We start from the raw sequence: 15,853 nt of genomic DNA, 5'->3' as shown, positions 1-15,853 counted from the left end.
TAAATCACATGACCAGGATTAGAGAAGCTTGCCAGTCCTTATTTAAGAACAATCTGCGTTTTGTAGCAGTCTTTGTGTAAATTCTGATATAGTATTCTGGATAAAAGCAAGAGGAAAAATAATTTTGAAGTGTACCTTTCTTTAAACTCTTCTGGCTTCTCAAGACTTTTCTGATTTTTTCCTTCAGTCTTTTCAGAATTATTTTTATCTTCTTTAGTCTCTTTGAACTTCTTAAAAGATAAAGAACAAATGGCATAAAAATTGACAAAACTTGAAATATTTTAGCTACGTGCTGCAAAAGTTTTCTAAACCTGATGAATCAGTGCTCAGTAGTAGTTTTTGTAGCCAAGAGGTTCTGAAGAAATAAGGAGAACCAGGTTAAAAAGAGGTAATTTTTTTGTTGGAACTGTAATGACTGGAATAAACACAGACGTTTTGGAGCATGGGCTCTAAATGTCAGAACCTGGAGTTCATAGCTATACACAAACTCACCACATCCCTTCTTCCTGTATGTTTACACAGCACATCCCACATTAGGAACTTCAGTCTGTGACTGTGAGTGTCAAACAGGATCACAGAATATAAACAGAAAAAACCACCCATGCAAAACACGCTGCTATCAGCACAAGGCAGTAAATGGAGTCCTTGATCATCTGGTGCAGACAGGTAAAAGCACCCAGATGCAATGCTATAAAAAGTTACTAAACCTTTACAAGATTGGGCTACTCAGGCTCAAAAGAGACCTTTTACAGAGGAGTGGGTGCAAATTCTGTACTGACAAAATCCCTTCGGTTTTTTTGAAGATTCTCCCTTTGGAATCAGTGCTTCTCCTACTCAGCAGAACTGTATTGATCTCCTGTCTAAAATCAGCCAGCTTTACTGCTGGGGATTATATACCCACACATGTATTTTGGGAAAAAAAAATAAGAAGGAAAGAAAGAATTTCCATTATTCTTATTGTAACGCATATTTAGTTAAACACAAACCCTTAAAAGCCCAGTAGGACGTGTGAAAGCTGCACACCCAAGCCCTGGGGCTCACTGAGGAGTGGTCCTCATCTATTTTCAAGTGTATTCTCCTGAACTGACACCAAAGTCATCATGACATGGTGCCTTAGCAGAAACCATGGCACAAACTGAGGTCAACAGAAAGCAAGCTTTAAGCACCTTTACATTCATGGACCCTTCTTCTCTAAGAAAACATATGTGATGCTATAGAAACATAATTATAAGGCTGGAATCATCCTGTTGGTCTGTGTGCTTGAAAATACACTATGTTTTTGACATTTCAGAAAATGTGATGGTGCAATGTATTATCATGTATATAACATGGATTTACAGAAAATAAAAGTAAGATACACTTACCTTTTTTAAGTAGTCAATTTTCATTTGTAATTCTTCTGCTTCTTTTTGCAGTTCAATGGTTTCCTGAGCAGCAGCTTCAGCAAGCTGCAAAGTTTCCTGTGTTTTTTTCTTCATAGAGGCACTTCCATGTCATGGAATACAATATATTTTTTCAAGCAAGGGATGCCATCAGATCCCTGACCTCTCTATGCCATAACACAAATGCTAGAGGTGCAGGAAGCTCTGATAAATCTACATTTCCTTGGCAAATCTTCAACTCTATCTTCAATTAAGCTTCTCCTAAATGAAGCATTTTGATGGGTATGGTATTAAATGAAATTTTATTTTCTTTCCCCGAAATGCTCCCATAAATTTAAACTGAAAAGCTGAATTTGACCTTCAGTTTTCTCACAGAGAAATGCGAACACTGCCACTCTAAACATAGATATATAAATATATAAATAATTACTTTCTTTTCTAATAGAAGTTGTGAAAGGTAAATATAAAACTTCTTTCCTGCCAACTGAATAAACACTAGAAATCAAGGATACATGTGTACAGCCCAATCATTTACGGATTTAAAAGGAACAGCCTCTGCAAAAATAAAATTTACTTTCAGATCATTAACTAACAAATTAATTTTCTTAACAAATACAAGACAAATTAATAGATCAGGAGCATTTATCTTGGCTAGTATCGATAACAAAAATCGCAGTATAACAGTAAACATTAAAAATAGAACTAAAAAGATATGAAAATTAAATTTAAAATTTTGAGAGGCTAGATCTAAAGGAATCTTAGAACTTTTTTAACCCAAGAAGTTCAATGACAAACCTCTCCCCATTACATTTATGGGTTAGAGGAAGGAATATCAGTACGTATAATCTAAATTCTTACTTGCTGCAGATTTTTTTTCTAAAAATGGTGGAACAAAGAGAATGTATTTCATTAGCTTAAAAGAAACTGTGGAAAATTGGAGATTTTCTGTATGGCACCTTTAATGTGCAGTGCACTGCCAAAAGGCTTTATTGTAAAAGCATTGACAATAGCAGTACCCAGAATGTCCAAGCAAGCATCTTCTTTCCACTTGTATTTTTCACAGAGTTTCAAAACTCTCTTTTGCATTTCTTCAACTTCTTCCTTTTTTTTGTAATACTCCTGGGCAAGAGCAGTTTCTGTGTATTTTTTGCGGTGTTCCTGCAAAGTCTTTGTACACTGGGCTATGGAATCCTGATACATTTTCCTATAAAAAACATGTAATTTAATTGTTTTCACAGGAAGCTTTTGTTTATAAGGAAAAAACCCTATAAATTTATTGCATCGGCTCAGTTAATTTGCTGCTATCAATGGAATAAAGTTGGATTATATTTAATATGGCAATATTTGGGTTTATTTTTTTATTTTCCAGCTGTATTCAAGGAAGACTATGCTGTATGTAACAAAGAATAGTCCTAATGTAAAAACCAGCCAAACTCCCTGTTCTGAAGGCAATGTAGACCGTACCATACCCAAAGGCAGCCTGGCAGATGACAAATGTGTTTTTCCCTGTGTAATTATCATGAAATTCACTGCAGGCCAAAGTCTCTGCTGGTGCATGCTGGCACAATTCCATCAGTTTTGGTGGAGCTGGATCAAAGTTACAGTAGAAGAGAATTTGGCCAAACCTCCCATACTTAGAGAGGCCTGGTGCACCACTGGACTAAGAGCTGCCTCCAAGGAGATGCTGAGTAATCTCTGTCTGACTCAGGGAAGCCTTAAACACACACATCAGTCACACTGAAACAATAGGACTATTCATACTTAAGCTTAAGCAAACACTTAAATGTTTAAATGGCAAAGAGGCAGAATGCTCAGCTTCTTGTGGGACTGCCCTGTAAATTAATGTTACACTAAATGCAATTTCACTGACATCATGTGAGCACATAGCTATGAATTACTAAAGTAGGTAACATCAATTAATGCAGGGAAAGCTTATGTGAACAATGGAGAGGCAAATTTTAAAATATTATTATACCTAAATATTAGCAAGAAATTCCTTTATGGGAAAAACTATGGAGCATAAAAGCAACTGAAGTCAGAGACCCACCTCTTAACCTGCCCCTACATTAAGGAACAGCTCCCACTGCTTGCAAAGCACACAGGATTTCTCTTTAAGGAACATATTTTATCTCAAACTGCTATTAATCATTTAGTTGCAGCATGACTGAAAGGCTACATTTGACAGTCATGGCTGCCCACTGGCTGTGCCAGACAATGGGAGACAGAAAAACTTATGTCCAAATTCAATACTAGAAACTTCTGCTCTTACAAAAGGAAAACAAATTCACAGGGCAAAGCACAGTAAGATTGCAATTTTCAAATAAAACTACACTCCAGGCACAAGTTCCTGCTAAACTGACTGAAGTTCAATACACTTTAGGGGAAAGAAGTTGTAGGTCAACACTGTGAATCAAACCCAGGAATTGGTATTTCCCAAACTTCACATAGAAGATGACACCAATCTATTCACTTTTCTACACCGGCGGTCTCAGAAATGTAAGGTTTTTGATTTGCCTAATATTTCTGTATACTGTACAAAATTTCCCAGGTATGAAAGATGAAAAGGACTCAGTTCTATTTAAATAGATGTTACAACAATAACTGATAAAAAAAAATTGCTAATAAACAACTTCCAATGCACTATAAATAAATTTAAACAATATAACTAAGTAAAATAATTTGTTGTAACAGGTACATTTCAATCTTGTGAATATAATCCTAAAACTTTATGTTCTTTTCCCAAAATCTATTTTTCACAGGTAGTATTTGGCCATATATATTATACTAGTCTTGAGAAATTGTCACTATCTCTAATATTTCCTCCAAGTAATTTACGTCCTCCAGTTCATGCAGATAACAGAGACTATTTAGAATTCAGCACTGTTCACATTAATTAGAAAAAGTTTTAATCTAGTTACAACAGGAAAAGGGCAGCACTCACAACCCCCTGAATATTATGTGGATAGCAATTTATTACTTTCTCCTTCTTCATATCACTTATTTTCAGGATTACCTTCCAGTTCATATAAGCATTCTTATATGTTCTTGAAGCCAATAACAACAAAAAAATGTGGACCATTTTATAAACCTCCATTATAAGTGCATAATTAAACACAAACTGATCTGCCCATCTTTTGAAAACATCTTTCCATCTAAAGCAGCATGTCCTCAGTGCCCCCAAATGCCAGACTAAAAAGAACATTCAGCTCATAAAGCTCTAAAGACACTTATTTTTCTTCCTAATTTAAATATTTAGAATTTGCTGAATGCACATCTTGCTGACTTGAACATGTCAGCAAATGCTTTGGTGCAGAGAGACTATATTTGAGGCACAGTTTTGTAAAATACATGAATTAAATTTATTTTATGATTTGTAGTCATGATGTCTTATAATTAAGCTCAGGAGAACAGATCAAACACTTTCATGTTGGAATTGAAACTAGTTATCTAAAGAAGCAATTTAAAAGTAATGCTTCTTTGGCTTGTCAGCTCAAATTAGTGAAAGCCAAAATGGCTTAATCATATACTCATAGAAAGCCAATTTAGCCTTATTTTTCACCAAATTTAGAACTCTGAACAGGAAGAAGAAAGATAAGCTACTAACTGAGTTAATTAAAGGCTCTCAGGCATGCAGTTTCTGCTGCCTTGGACAACTGGCAAAAAGAATGATTACAAAAGACTCAAATCCAATGCTTTAAATTACCTAAATTTACGACTCTAAACTGGTATTTAGGTATCTGGAGGGGTCTGCCATGACTTTTGCACCACGGGGCCAAGCAGTCTCCACCCCCTCACAAGCAGAGCAGTGCAGGTGAGCAGCCTCCCTAAAACAAAGATCAGTTTTACTTTGCTAAATAGAACTTTGGGGGGTTACCCCCAGCACAGCACATCTGGAACATTTCAGAGAGAACCTTCAGGGTCTTTTATTTCATTGACTGTAGGCAGCTACATTGCAAATTAATAATTTCTTTTAAATGCTGAGTCTAATTAATAAAGATGGAACACCTGAGATGCCACTCACTGAACAGAATTGGACTTGCAATTAATGCTGACTAGAAGTTTGCCCACAACTAGTCTTAAAATGGTTTACGACCAGGCTTTTCTGAGTCACTTACTCATTTTTCAGGACCTAAGACTGAATTTGCATGCTTTGTTGTTATTTTGAAGGGTATACAACAGTATAGAAAAACTTGATTTGTATATTCTGATAATCCGATGCAATTCATATTCACAAATAAGGAAAAGCATAAAATTATCTGAATGCTTCTAACTGTTACCTGAAAACAATATTGTTTTTATTTATTGGGCTTTTCTTGAAACAGTAGGCAATCTAACAATGTTCTGAAAAATTGTAATAGGCATTTGGGAAGCAACTGAATTTCAAGAATTCATATTTTATCGTATTTTATTGGCAGCTACAAAATAACATATGATCTCATAGTAATGTAAACAAAAATTCTTTTAATTATTCAGTCATTTATAAGTGACTACAAACCGAAAATTTGCAACAATTTTTTAATGCAGACAGCACTAGTTCTGCTGATCAGTTTAGTCAGTTTCGTCAGTACTACTGCTGGAAACCTCATCTCATGTGATCATAGATACCTCTCATTTTCTGTAGCTTCCTCTAAAGCTTTAATTTCATTTTTCAAATATTCTTCATGCTTTTTAAGAATTGCATAGGTGGGCTTCCAGCTGTGGACAAAGTAAACAAAAACAAAGGTATATTAGTGGTCTTTCTTAGTAAAAAAAATTTAGAAAAGAAGACACCAAGTTACTTTAGCTAGCTTACTAGAACAAATGATTTATTAATTTTTTGAAAGTTAAACATAAATGGGTTTAGTACAGAAATCTGTTGCAGGCATACATTTTTTTTGTTAATATTTTAAAGCAGCAAATTCAGGAAACTATATATTATATTTAGAACTAAGAAAGATTACAAAGCACTTTTTAAGGAATTAATGGAATGAATGTCACAAGTTTTTGGAGCTAATGCTAAGTAATGAAGCATCTAAATCCACATATTAGGTCCTCAACACACCACCACCAGTAAATACTTTAGATATGTTGAATCTTCTTGTTGGAGACAGCCACAACTTCATTCCCACCAGTATCACCAGCACCCATCTCATACCTAAATGCAAGCAGCACTTACAAACTCAGAATTTCCTCCATTTGCTAAGCAAGTCCTGCTCAGAAAAGCATCAAAATTATTTTTTCTACAGCAGGATGCTGCAGATGGTTCTGAGAGCAGAGCAGCTTCACAGAATACTTATGACTACTGAAATAGCAGAACTTTCTCAGCATCCAGGCATTAGAGATACCTCTGCCTTGGATATGGGAATACAAGAAAAACAGGCAGATAGACCTTCTGATTCAAGTGAAATTTTCAAGATGTAATCTTTAGGACAGGCATATTTAAAAGGTTTTGAAAAGAAAGCATCCTGTCTGGAAAAAAAAAAGGAATTAAGATGCATGAACCATCCAGCACTCCTGGCACAAACTGTTGGACACCACTGGTGATTAAAAGTAGAACTACAGAATGTTATTTCACCTTATCTACTGCAAATTCTGCAGAAAGCTGAATTTCAAAAGGGTCAGATTTTTTTAAAAGCAGAAAGCAACATAATTATATAAAAACACACTTGCACACCAGACACTGTAATGTTCTTTTACTCAGAAAACTTCATGACTCTCTTTGGAGGAAAAAAAAACAGATTCAAAATTCACAGAGATTCTATTAATCAGAGTACAAGCCATGTTGCAAGTTACATTTTTTGTTCACATCTATTCTGTGGACACGGAAAAACGTAGGACAAGAACACTGGTTTGTGAATACAGCCAGATATGCAGGATTCAAGCAGCACATTTACTAGTTTGCTAAATGCATCACTGTTTCATGGATCTCCTTGATAGCCATCACAATTATTTGTCCTTCCTTTCATCAGCCAGAGTATAAAAAAGATCTTTATCCACACTACTCAAAGCAATAGAATTATCCTGCAGTTTGGCTAGTGGGACAAGACAAGAATTTCTTTTCCTAACTAACAACATTCTGAGTTCATGTGGCTTTTTTTTAAATTATCTTCTTTCTACTTCCATGAAATCCCACCATCCTTGCATCCAAATTTTAAAACTGTAAGAGAAACAATAAAATTGGAATAGATTCCATCAGCAGCATTTCACTACTTCTTACTGCTCTGGGATCAACATTTCTAGTTTGAATCCTTCAAGAAACTAAATATTAGCAAAATGTCATCACTTGTCTGAAAATATATGTTTCATTTGGGCCATTTTCTGTCTTCAGGTCTTTTTTACCTAGACCAAGATGGATTTCTTTAGAAAGCACAGTATTATCCCAATACATCTGTCCCATATATCATATTTTCTCTAGACTTGTTGAATATAAGAACCTTGTATTTTGTTCAAAGTCTTCAAATCTGCTTCAATATACTCATGATGTCTCATAACCCAGACAAAACGTTGTTTCTTTGAGAGCTCTATTGAGCTCTATCACTGGCAATTAGTCAGCTGTGAGGGTGATTGTGACTCCAAAACAGTATCTGAATTTACAAAACCAACATTAGAATCATGTCCAGTATAGATGGAGTGTCAACTAGAATAAATTTTAGAAGTTTGGGGTGATTCTACTGTGTAAGTGCTCTAATTGTCTGATCTTATAGCCAGGGCTTGTTTATTACAGTTTTCAGTCTGTCGTTAAATGACATTTCCAATAATTTAAGACACAAAGTCTCTACTCTTCTGCAAGCATTGTCCTTCTATGAATACATGCATTCATTAATGAGTCACTTCTCATTTTCAGTCTCTTTACACTAATGCCATTAATTATTCTTTGTAGGACTTGAGCCAAAACCCATTGAATTCAATGATTAAAATTTAGATCAGATCCTTAGTTCTACCCTTAATTTTTTACTTCTTCATTTGCATCACTTAACAGTTTATCATTTGCAAACAGATTTGCAGCTTCAAAAAGATATCAAAGGAAGCAGTGTGGATAGTTTCATAAACTTACATAAGCGTTCATTTTATACTATATTGGAGGCAAGAACTTAATGTAATGGAAAAATAGAATTTTTTTACCAAGGTCAGATCTTTTCCCAACTCTTTTAACGGTAAAGCTACAAATCAGTATTGAATGGCAATTTATTCAAATAAGCTAGCCACCTCACCCACCTTATTCACTAATGATTCCATTCTTTCTTTTTCTTTCTGAGAGTTCAAAATAAACCTAGAAAGGACCCCAATGCCATCTTTACTTCCCTTTTTTTTTCTTAGAAACACCCACACTCCCCATTCACATTGTAAAAAAAATTTCAAATGTATGTCATAGAGATTTTTATTGACGTATTTACCTTTAGGTATAGAATTGTAAGAAAACAAAACAGAATTTGCCAACAAATCATCACTCCAGCTGCTGAGGAACTAGTCAGATTCTGGAGAAATGGAACACTGTGATGGATTTTATCACCTGGGACAAACTCGCTGTATTGTCAAATATAGATTTGCCTTTTTAGCTACCTTTGCAAACAACTGAGGTTTTAATTTTTAAAAATTACGTGTCAGGAAGAAAAAACTCCTTGTAGCTGAATTTTCTTTTAAAAAGTTTCTGATTACTAAGATCCAAAAATGATCAGCATTTAAAACTTGAACTAATTATCTGATACAAACATTTATGTAAGGAAAACTGTGAATGACAGCCCATTGCATTCATCAAAAGATTGTACCCAGAAGACAAATTTTGCCTTCTGGAGCAAAACTGATACTAGAATCTGCCAGCAGAAGTACACACACACGTGTGTAGAGGCAGTTATGGCACATCTTGTGTGAAAATATGTATAGAACAAAAAGTAACATGAAACATGTTGTGAACAAAGACTAGAAAGATGTTCAATTTTAGGAAGTCTTTTTTTAAAAGTATTCTTAATATTGGTCAAATTTGACAAAACTCAGATGCCTCCAAGTGTAGAAAAATTATGCTTCTATTACCTTACTACATGAATACTTTAGCATGCTGCAAAGATAGTACCTGTGATCTTCTGAAAACTGGGGATTTTAATAAAAAACCAACCCAAAATTAAATGTAGTTTGCTTTTCTATAATTCTTCCTCAGGGGATGGGTAATACTGTAATTTTTATACCTACAGATTTCCAGTTTAAAAAAACCAGGAGAATACTAAAATTTTCCTTAACATCACTGCTGTCAGAACAAACCCACACATATTTTTCCTTCGTTTCCTCACTGGCTTCCTTAATGCCAGCCACAACTGAGAGTTCAGGCTCTTCCATACTTACACATCACAGTTCTTCTTGCAGTTCTCATTCTGCTTTTGCAAATCAGCAAGTGCCTCATTGCTGTTTTTTATATTTTCCTCCAACCAAGCAATCCGATTCTTTTTTTCTGTGATTTTTGCAGTGTACGCTGAAATTAAAAAATAAATAATTGTATCCATGCATTTTCAACAAATCCATGAAATAAAAAGCCTACATTCAGAATGATTAAAAATTCCTTCCAAAAAACTTAAACTCCATAATGCAAGGTGAGTGGACAGCCTGCAAATAAGAAAAAGTAACAACAAAGGGAGTTAAAACATAGGGATTTTCAGCTGCATGGTACCTTAATGATCATCTAATATTGTGAGACTGACATCATTTGTGCTGTTTCTGAATCCCAGTCCTTCTAGAACTGAAGTAACTATTAGTGGTATTCCCCAGTTCAGTGCTCCCACTGAAACACTCCAAAACATGCACTGCTCACTCACTCTCTAGCCAGAACCAGGATACTCTTTCAAACATTTGTATTCTTTTGCAGAAGCCCAGAAAGTCAAATGTTCTGACTGGGAAAGTTGCTACAATAAAGGAAAAATAAAAACATCACTATAGGCATATAAGCAATTAGTGGAAAACAGAAAGAGAAAAATTAAAAAGGAATTTTACTCAATGTAGGAATGTATAATGTATGATAAATTAATACAGGACAAAGGTTAATTAATTAAAAAGTGCATTGTAATGACAGGTTCTCAAGGACTATGATATTTGTGGAGATTCTTAAGGCAAACTCTTAATTCTGCCTCTTCTGACAGCAGACAGCTGATAACACTTTCTGAATGAGTAGTTAGGGGAGAACCCATGTTGAACATGATCAGTGTTCTCTTCACAAGTAAAAGCAGTGAGAGCTATCATGCATGCTCACCTTGCAATGCAATAAGCAAAACTTGCTGAATATTTTTTCTCTGCATTTTTAAATTATTTTTTTTAATGCAAGATTTCAGATTGATCAAGGCTAAATCATCCCTTGCTATCAGTGCTGCCCTGAAGCACTAAATGCCAGAGTATGTGGCCCTACAGAGAAGTCAATTACATCCTGCCCTTCTCATCTACTCAAATGGGAAGAGCATCTGAGTGATGCAAGATGGGTCTTGAGTTGTTGGAATTGCTGCTCTGGAACTTCAGTTCATCCTGAAGTTTGGCTCTGGTTTTGCACTACTTGCTGTATATTCATTTTCAACAGCATCTGCATTTATAGCAGAAAATAAACCACTTCTCACAGAGAAATGTCAGTCAGTGAAAAGCAAAAAATTCTCAATGTAATTTAGTATCTTGGGTTATCCTGAATCATCCTTGGGTTATCTTCAGTCCCTTAATATTTTCAATGTCTAAAGTCAGTAACTTGCCTTTACTTAGCATGAAGTATAAGTATTGGACAACTGACATAGCTTCATTTCTGTAAATAAACAGCTGAACGTGGCAAAATCCTGTAGAAGACTTATTGAGATTTACCAAAATATAACGTAACACTATTAACAAAATATACGCTTAACATCTCGTTCAGCATTTTTTACAGAGAAGCACTTCTGTGAGCTGTTCAACTCCCCCTTTGCTTTCACAAGGACCTGGGTGAGATCCATCTCACCCAATGTTAGTGAAGAGACCTGCTTCAGAGCAACACACCCACGGCTGCAGCAACACCCGGCAGAGACAAGTGACATTTTTAAAGTTTACTTTATCTAACTCACTTTAAACTGTTTCTTCAGGATAAGATAAATCACACTCTAAAAGTGCCTATTTCCCTCCACTGGTAAGAAAGAGACTGTAGCCAAATAGCCTGATGAATCTCACACCAAAAGTCCAAGGCTGAATGCTACAGCTGTTCATCTGCCAAGTAATACACACAGACAAAATTACATCTGTGTTACTGTTTTTTGCTAAGTTTTTGAAAGACTTAACCCAAACTGCTAAAAGCCTGAGTGTTGGCTGTGTGTTTACACACATTGAGGTATCTCTGAACTGAACACAAAAGCAGCTATGCCATGTTACTACACAGCCTTTGGATTTTCCCTAAGAGCGTGCTCATTTACCCTAAGCCTGCATAAATGTTATGCAAAGCCTCATCTCTAAGGTTCAGTTGTGTGACTGGAGAGTTAAACCAGAATCCAAGGTGTGCCAGATTTAGAGTTACAGATGTTTTCATGTTTAAGATGCTTCAATTTAATTGTGATAATCTTCTTAATGAATAAGTACTTGCTTGGACGTATCAGTGAAGATTATTAGAAATGTTAGAATCAAAAAGAACACCAATTAGACCAGAATTTTCTCTTTTTGTTTTTTTTTTTTTTTTCCTGGAGGTTATGTGCTTGAATATCTACCTATGAAGTACCAGTGGCGAGCACAGATGTTCTCAGATTGTTTGTGGTAGAGAAACTATTCTTCAGACATTCTCATGAGTGATTCCACATAGCAGCATGGTTAAAAAAATCAGTCCAGATGTAAGTCCATAATATTGTGTTATCTGTAAGCCCCAGGGGAGAACAAATTTGATGCAGAGCAAGACTTTCTCTATGGGTTTACCGTTTTGAATTTCAAATAAAGTAACCAGCTCCTTGATTGCAAAAATAGAAGAACCAGGCTTGAGTACGTAGTAGCAACTGAGAGAACTTTCATTATTTTAAGAAAACAGAAAGAGAGAAGAAGCAGTGAGGCAGAGGTCCAAATCTGGACAGAACAAAAACCATGAAGAAATAAAGGGAGGCAAGTGGCAGATGTATTGAGCAAGCACAGCTGAATCAAAGGGCTGCCAGTGACTGTGAGGAGCTGCAGAGTCAGAGCAGGAAATGGCGCAGCATGAAACTGGCTGTCCATGAGGCAGCTGAACAGCCTCAGCTAAAAGTCGTGAGCAAAAGCAAAGTCTGCTGGGGAGAATGAGCAAGTATTGATGGCTAAAGATGAGGCAGGGTGAGAGCAGGACACGGGACAGCTTCCACTGTTTATCCTGCTTCCGCCCCTGAGACACAGAACATGTCCCAGGACTAATGAAACAAAATCAGTGTTCAGCATCCAATAAAACGGTAATTTATCACTACTCACAATTTATCTGATGATCCACATGTTCCTTAGCATAGCGAGTTTTTTCTACCTGGAAAGCTGAAGAAGAAAATTAACCCTTTGTTATATACATATATATGAATGGAGCTGTGAAACAACATATGCTGTGCAGCATTAATTGCACAAACTCTGATAAACAAGTATTTTAGCAAAATATCTAAAGAGCAATTTTACTATTAAATAGCTGTTAGTACCCCCCTCCACAACCTCCCAGCTAACAAAACAATATGTAGGGAAAGAACAAAAGCTTAATTATTACACATTTATTTGAAGTTAACATAACTGTTTAAAGCAGAAAATATCACTGTATGCAGTGCATAAGTAGTTGTTAATTAAAAATGTATGGTATAATGACCTACCAAGTTTGACCAGAATTTCATCCAAGTTGATCGAAACCTTGTCAGTCATTGTTTAGACTACAAAATAAAATGCAATTCAAGGATTTACACAGTCAAAAGCTCTGTTGATACAATAAACGAGCCAAAATTGCAAGACAATGCCACACATTTTAACATAAAAGGGAGAAAAGTAGTTTTAACTGCATTTGAATTACTATCTAAACCACTTTAGTGGAACCAAATTTCTCATTCATGGTAGTAAGGGACTTGTAAGAGTCTAAACCACCGTTCGGAATAAAGGAGATTTATAATTTAGGTAAAGCGTTGCTCCTGGAGCAGTTCTGTTAGAGAGGCTTAATGTTCTCAGAAGGCACGAAGAATGCAAGGAGAGATGTTTGTGTACAAAATGCATAGCGTGTACTCCAGCTGGTTACTAAGCCTATGGACTGCAGGGCTGCTGATGGAAAAGTTCCTTGAGCACTCTGCACACTCCTCTCGTACAACCACCACGTCCATTTAAATCAAGGGGGTATAAATGCTAAGTGTGATTAAAGACACAATTCTCATAAAATGGAAAACGGATTGTTATAAATTCTTTCTTCTGTTTATATCATGCTGCTATGTGCAGAAATTCAGTTACGGGTTTTTAAAGAGATGGGGGATGATGGAGATCTCTAAAAGGGATGCAAGCACCGTATATCAGAACGCTCTGGACACCGCTCGTTAGCTCAGGTGCATTAACAGCGAGCGAAGTTATCTGGACTTTAACTGTCCCACAGTGGCTTCCCCAGCACACTGTGAGAGAAGCAAAGCCAGGACAAATTGGGGATGAGGATGAGATCCTAATCCAGGATAAAGTGGAATAGAAAACAACTGCAGAATTTAACTAAAGTGGCATTAAGGCTACATCCTGCAGCACTGAGGCTGTGGGAGCGGGAGGGGGTGGAGGCAGGGTTTAAAACACTGGGTGTCTGACAGAAATGAATTTGTCTTATAGTTAAGGGAGGATCAGAACACCTAATCCAAGTGACTGGATTACCACAGGCTGTGATAAAAACTCTGAGAAAGAGATAATAGTTTTACCAAATGTATTTAAAAGATTGAAATCCTAGTTCCTAGTGCCTGGAAACACTTAAGATTGCAAATAAAAAATCTTCTGAAAATACTAAGAAAAATACTAGGAAATACCACCTCAAGCCACAGATCAAGGCAGAATATTTTTGCTTTCCCATCATGTGAAAGAAAATCCAAAGTAATTCCTTCTGATTAAAAAAACAAATCGTTGGGAGCATGTATTAAAAAGCTGTTCTCGAGAAAGAGTTTAACAGTGTTTATTAGCTGGTTTTCTGAAACTTCCCATAAAAACTGCAAGATATTGGGGCAAATACATTTTATTTATTGTTTTATAAACTGCAACACAAAGTTCCTCAATAGAGCAGACTGTATAGATGTATATTATTAAGATAGAGACTATTATATAATCACATAAAAATACAAATAATTTTACCTTTTGAATATTTTTGTAGAAGAGTACTAATGCTTTTGTAGGGAGAACGAAAGTGTTTATTTTTTTTACTGTAGTTTTGCAATAAAACTTATGAAAAGGGTAAAGTTGCAGAAAATAGTGCTTCTGAAAGCATGCATATGTAAACTACTCGTTATTCTAGTATTGTTAAAATGAAGTAGTGTAACTGCAAATGTCAAATGCTTTTCTGTGCTGTGAATTAAGAGGATACAGGTGTCACTAGTAGAAAGGGCTGAGAGACTCAATGGCACTGGTAATAAATACAGTGTTTGCAGGTTTTAAAAACAGTAGGTAACACTAGCCTGCGACAAACTTTGGATATCTGATGTCTTCCGGGATATGACTGTAGCAAAGACTGATTCTTGGACATACTGCAGAAAAGTAGCATCAAACCATTAGCCAACTCAGGATGACAAATTCAGAGGAAATTCTCCTGAGTGCCTGATATTTTTGTTAAAGAGAAATATGTAACACATGCGACTGGGTAAACCAGCTTCAGACTGCATCTATTCTTTCTAATGGGAGTATTCAAAATGCTGCCAGGAGAAAAGTATTATTATGTATTTTGCATTTTTGCACGGCATTAATGCAATTATATGGAATTCAATCATGGCAATAAAGTTTCATATATTAGAAGATTGTCTTGGGTGCAGAACCCACAAGCAAACTGCCTGATGTGGTCTCAAGCCATTACAGCACTAACATTAATAATGCCATTTCTCCATAACCCGTCTGGCAACAGCCACGTTCTTCATTAAAAGGTGGAAAATACCCATAACCTCTGAGGTAAATATCTTCCTTAAAATCCACATCTCGATTCTACCAGTTGTAGGCTGTGAAACAGTACTCATTTCAGTTGGCTCTGTATGAATAATTTTTAATTTAGCGAGGCTCCTTTGAGAGCAAACCTGTGCTTCTCCAGTGCCATTCATTACTGTTTATGACTGTAAAGGTTGTTTGAATCTTCCTGAAATTTAGAAGAGCTTACATTTCGTGACTTTTTATCTCTGTTGATAAAATAAAAATGTGCCTCTCCTCGTGTTGTTTACGCTCCTCTGCCCTTCTTTTACCACACCGCTTTAGGAAACCCATGAGGAGAACTGAACCCCGTGAGGAGACCTGAACCAAGCACCCACTGGATTGCCACATTTTACTTAGTCCGGCACATACCAAACAAAAGGATTTTGCTGCTGGATTTTTAGGATATT

At 36.0% G+C, this 15,853-nt stretch overlaps 1 protein-coding gene across 1 annotated transcript in view; it reads right to left on the bottom strand.

Moving 5' to 3' along the window:
- Positions 1 to 15,853, bottom strand: part of C5H14orf39 (chromosome 5 C14orf39 homolog) — a 29,165-nt gene that overhangs the window by 12,962 nt on the left and 350 nt on the right. Inside the window, exons 2-9 of the mRNA XM_069016052.1 lie at positions 13,142 to 13,198; positions 12,765 to 12,821; positions 9,696 to 9,822; positions 5,988 to 6,077; positions 2,399 to 2,586; positions 1,895 to 1,937; positions 1,365 to 1,485; positions 136 to 230 (exon numbers count right to left, since the gene is read on the bottom strand). Of these exons, the coding sequence (XP_068872153.1) occupies positions 136 to 230; positions 1,365 to 1,485; positions 1,895 to 1,937; positions 2,399 to 2,586; positions 5,988 to 6,077; positions 9,696 to 9,822; positions 12,765 to 12,821; positions 13,142 to 13,190 (770 nt within the window). The 5' untranslated portion in view covers positions 13,191 to 13,198. The remainder of the gene's footprint in view (positions 1 to 135; positions 231 to 1,364; positions 1,486 to 1,894; positions 1,938 to 2,398; positions 2,587 to 5,987; positions 6,078 to 9,695; positions 9,823 to 12,764; positions 12,822 to 13,141; positions 13,199 to 15,853) is intronic.

Source organism: Aphelocoma coerulescens, chromosome 5, assembly GCF_041296385.1.
Source record: "Aphelocoma coerulescens isolate FSJ_1873_10779 chromosome 5, UR_Acoe_1.0, whole genome shotgun sequence".
NCBI lineage: Eukaryota > Metazoa > Chordata > Aves > Passeriformes > Corvidae > Aphelocoma > Aphelocoma coerulescens.
Note: the sequence above shows the minus strand (reverse complement) of the source record. Positions and strands in the feature narration are given on the sequence as shown.